Source organism: Apodemus sylvaticus, chromosome 2 (genome assembly GCF_947179515.1).
Source record: "Apodemus sylvaticus chromosome 2, mApoSyl1.1, whole genome shotgun sequence".
NCBI classification, from domain to species: domain Eukaryota; kingdom Metazoa; phylum Chordata; class Mammalia; order Rodentia; family Muridae; genus Apodemus; species Apodemus sylvaticus.
Window position 1 is genome coordinate 65,666,134 of NC_067473.1, and position 3,649 is coordinate 65,669,782.

General features: G+C 40.4%; 1 gene segment (V, D, J or C); it reads left to right on the top strand.

The window, feature by feature from the left end:
- The first annotated feature begins 395 nt into the window (after nt 1-395).
- LOC127677896 (T cell receptor beta variable 16-like) lies at nt 396-980 on the top strand. The segment is given in 2 exon segments: nt 396-545; nt 655-980. Coding segments are annotated over 2 exon segments (426 nt in total).
- Nucleotides 981-3,649: the final 2,669 nt, after the last annotated feature.

Below are 3,649 nucleotides of genomic sequence, written 5' to 3' on the forward strand. Positions count from 1 at the left end.
AATCTTTCTCGTCAGCTCACTGCCAAAGTCAAGGACGTTTGTTTTATTAGTGCTCTAGCTACACTGCTTAATTGTCTAAATCATTTTGTAAATTCCAATATTCAAAATTTACATCACCAAAGCAGCGGCTATGTGGAGTTGTTTGTATGGCAAAGCTATAATGCTTATCCAGAAATTATTCAGAATCGTTTCCTACTATAAAATGTAGAAAGCAAATTAAGTTAAAATGGCATAGATAAATAATACATAAATAAATTATGAAAAATTTTATTGAAAACAAGCAAAATAGTAATTCAAAGGAGAAGAAAAATAAAAGCAGGCTGAAAACTCACATCAACTAAGACTTGCCTTCAGCATCCCCTCCCACATCCTGTCTGTCTCTAGAATCTAACAACTGTGTAGTCCGTGGGGAGTGATTACCTCATGAGAATATAGCCTAAGGGTGATGGGAAACCTTCAGAGAAGGCAGGCGATCGGCACTCTCTATGAATCAACCATGTACTGCAAACTTTTCTACTGTGCAGCCCTTTTATTCTGGACAGCAAGTAAGTCTGTTTTAAAGTGGGTTGTGTTCCAGTTCTAGTATGTTCTCTTATATCTGGTAATACACTCCCTTCTGAACTCAGCTTCAGCTTCTATTTCCTTCCTCCACAGGCTCCACAGACTCTGGGGTCACCCAGAGTCCTAGACTTCTGGTCAAAGGAAAAGAACAGAAAGCCAGAATGGACTGCACCCCCATAAAAGGACATAGCTACGTCTATTGGTACTACAAGAAGCTGGGAGAAGAACTCAAATTTTTGGTTTACTTTCAGAATAAAGACATCATTGATAAAACAGATATGATTGGTAAAAACATTTCAGCGAAATGCCCCACTAACGAACCATGTACCATAGAGATCCAGTCCAGCAAGCTAACAGATTCAGCTGTGTACTTCTGTGCTAGCAGTCAATCCACAGTGCTGACTACTGGCTTTTCTTAGAACACAAACTCATTATAGACCCTGCTCAGGAAATAAGTGGTACATTAGCTCGTTGAAAGCTAACATAAATACAGGATGAAAGTATATATGCAAGAAGCAAGAGAGTGCTGATCGGCTGCCTTCTCTGAAGGTTTCCCATCCTCCTTAGGCTATCTTTTCATGACATGACCTCTCCCCTTTGACTACACAGTTGTTAGATTTGAGAGTTTAAGTGAGAAGAGAGAGAAAGAGAGAGAGAGAGAGAGAGAGAGAGAGAGAGAGAGAGAGAGAGAGAGAGAGAGAGAGAGAGAGAGAGAGAAGATGATGGGGAGAGGCCCAGTTTCCTGAATGTGCTGAGTATAGATAGGCAAGACTAACCAAGGTTCATTGATTTGATTCTATCTATCTATCTATCTATCTATCTATCTATCTATCTATCTATCTATCTATCTATCTATCTACAGGTGATATACATAGGCAGATGATTCTTTTTTTCTTTTCTTTTTTTAAATTTTCTATATTCTTTGTTTACATTCCAAATGATTTCCCCTTTCCCAGTTCCCCCCTCCCTATATGTCCCATAAGCCTTATTCTCTCCACCCATTCTCTAATCACCTCCCTACTTTTTCTCTGTCCTGGTACTCCCCTACAATGCTGGATCAAGCCTTTCTGGATCAGGGCCCTCTCCTTACTTCTTCATGGGAGTCATATGTTATGCTAATTGTGTCTTGGGTATTCAGAGCTTCTGGGCTAATTAATATCCACTTATCAGTGATTGCATTTCATGTGTATTTTTTTGTGATTGGATAACCTCACTTAGGATTTGTCTAAAATCATTTGTCTAAAAATTTCATGAATTCATTGTTTTTTTTTTGTTTTTTTTATTTGATCAGTTTTTTTATTCGATATAATTTATTTACATTTCAAATGATTTCCCCTTTTCTAGCCCACGACTCCCCGAAAGTCCCGTAAGTCCCCTTCTCTTCCCCTGTCCTCCCACCCACCCCTTCCCACTTCCCTGTTCTGGTTTTGCCGAATACTGTTTCACTGAGTCTTTCCAGAACCAGGGGCCACTCCTCCTTTCTTCTTGTACCTCATTTGATGTGTGGATTATGTTTTGGGTATTCCAGTTTTCTAGGTTAATAACCACTTATTAGTGAGTGCATACCATGAGTCACCTTTTGAGTCTGGGTTACCTCACTTAGTATGATGTTCTCTAGCTCCATCCATTTGCCTAAGAATTTCATGAATTCATTGTTTCTAATGGCTGAATAGTACTCCATTGTGTAGATATACCACATTTTTTGCATCCACTCTTCTGTTGAGGGATACCTGGGTTCTTTCCAGCATCTGGCAATTATAAATAGGGCTGCTATGAATATAGTAGAGCATGTATCCTTATTATATGGTGGGGAATCCTCTGGGTATATGCCCACGAATGGTGGTATAGCAGGATCTTCTGGAAGTGAGGTGCCCAGTTTTCTGAGGAACCGCCAGACTGCTTTCCAGAGTGGTTGTACCAATTTGCAACCCCACCAACAGTGGAGGAGTGTTCCTCTTTCTCCACACCCTCTCCAACACCTGCTGTCTCCTGAATTTTTAATCTTAGCCATTCTGACTGGTGTTCTCAGCAACAAAAGAAAATCTGGGGGAATCAGTATCCCTGACCTCAAGCAATACTACAGAGCAATAGTGTTAAAAACTGCATGGTATTGGTACAGTGACAGGCAGAAGGATCAATGGAACAGGATTGAAGATCCAGAAATGAACCCACACACCTATGGCCACTTGATCCTCGACAAAGAGGCTGAAAACATCCAATGGAAAAAAGATAGCCTTTTCAACAAATGGTGCTGGTTCAACTGGAGGTCAGCATGCAGAAGAATGTGAATTGATCCATCCTTGTCTCCTTGTACTAAGCTCAAATCCAAATGGATCAAGGACCTCCACATAAAGCCAGACACTCTGAAGCTAATAGAAAAGAAACTGGGGAAGACCCTTGAGGACATCGGTACAGGGAGAAAGTTTCTGAACAGAACACCAATAGCGTATGCTCTAAGAGCAAGAATTGACAAATGGGACCTCATAAAATTACAAAGTTTCTGTAAGGCAAAGGACACCATCAAGAGGACAAATCGGCAACCAACAAATTGGGAAAAGATCTTCACAAATCCTACATTAGATAGAGGGCTAATATCCAATATATATAAAGAACTCAAAAGTTAGACTCCAGAAAACCGAACAACCCTATTAAAAAATGGGGTACAGAGTTAAACAAGGAATTCTCACCTGAAGAAATTCGGATGGAGGAGAAGCATCTTAAAAAATGCTCAACTTCATTAATCATTAGGGAAATGCGAATTCATTGTTTTTAATTGCTGAGTAGTATTATATTGTGTAAATATACCACATTTTCTGTATCCATTCCTCCATTGTGGGACATTTGGGTTCTTTCCAGCTTCTGGCTATTATAAATAAGGCTGCTATGAACATAATGGAACATGTGTCCTTATCGCATGCCGGGGAATCCTTTGGGTATATGCCCAGGAGATGGTATAGCAGGGTCCTCCGGAAGTGCCATGTCCAGTTTTCTGAGGAACCGCCAGACTGATTTCCATAGTGGTTGTACCATCTTACAGCCCCACCAGCAGTGGAGGAGTGATCCTCTTTCTGCATATCCTCGCCAACAC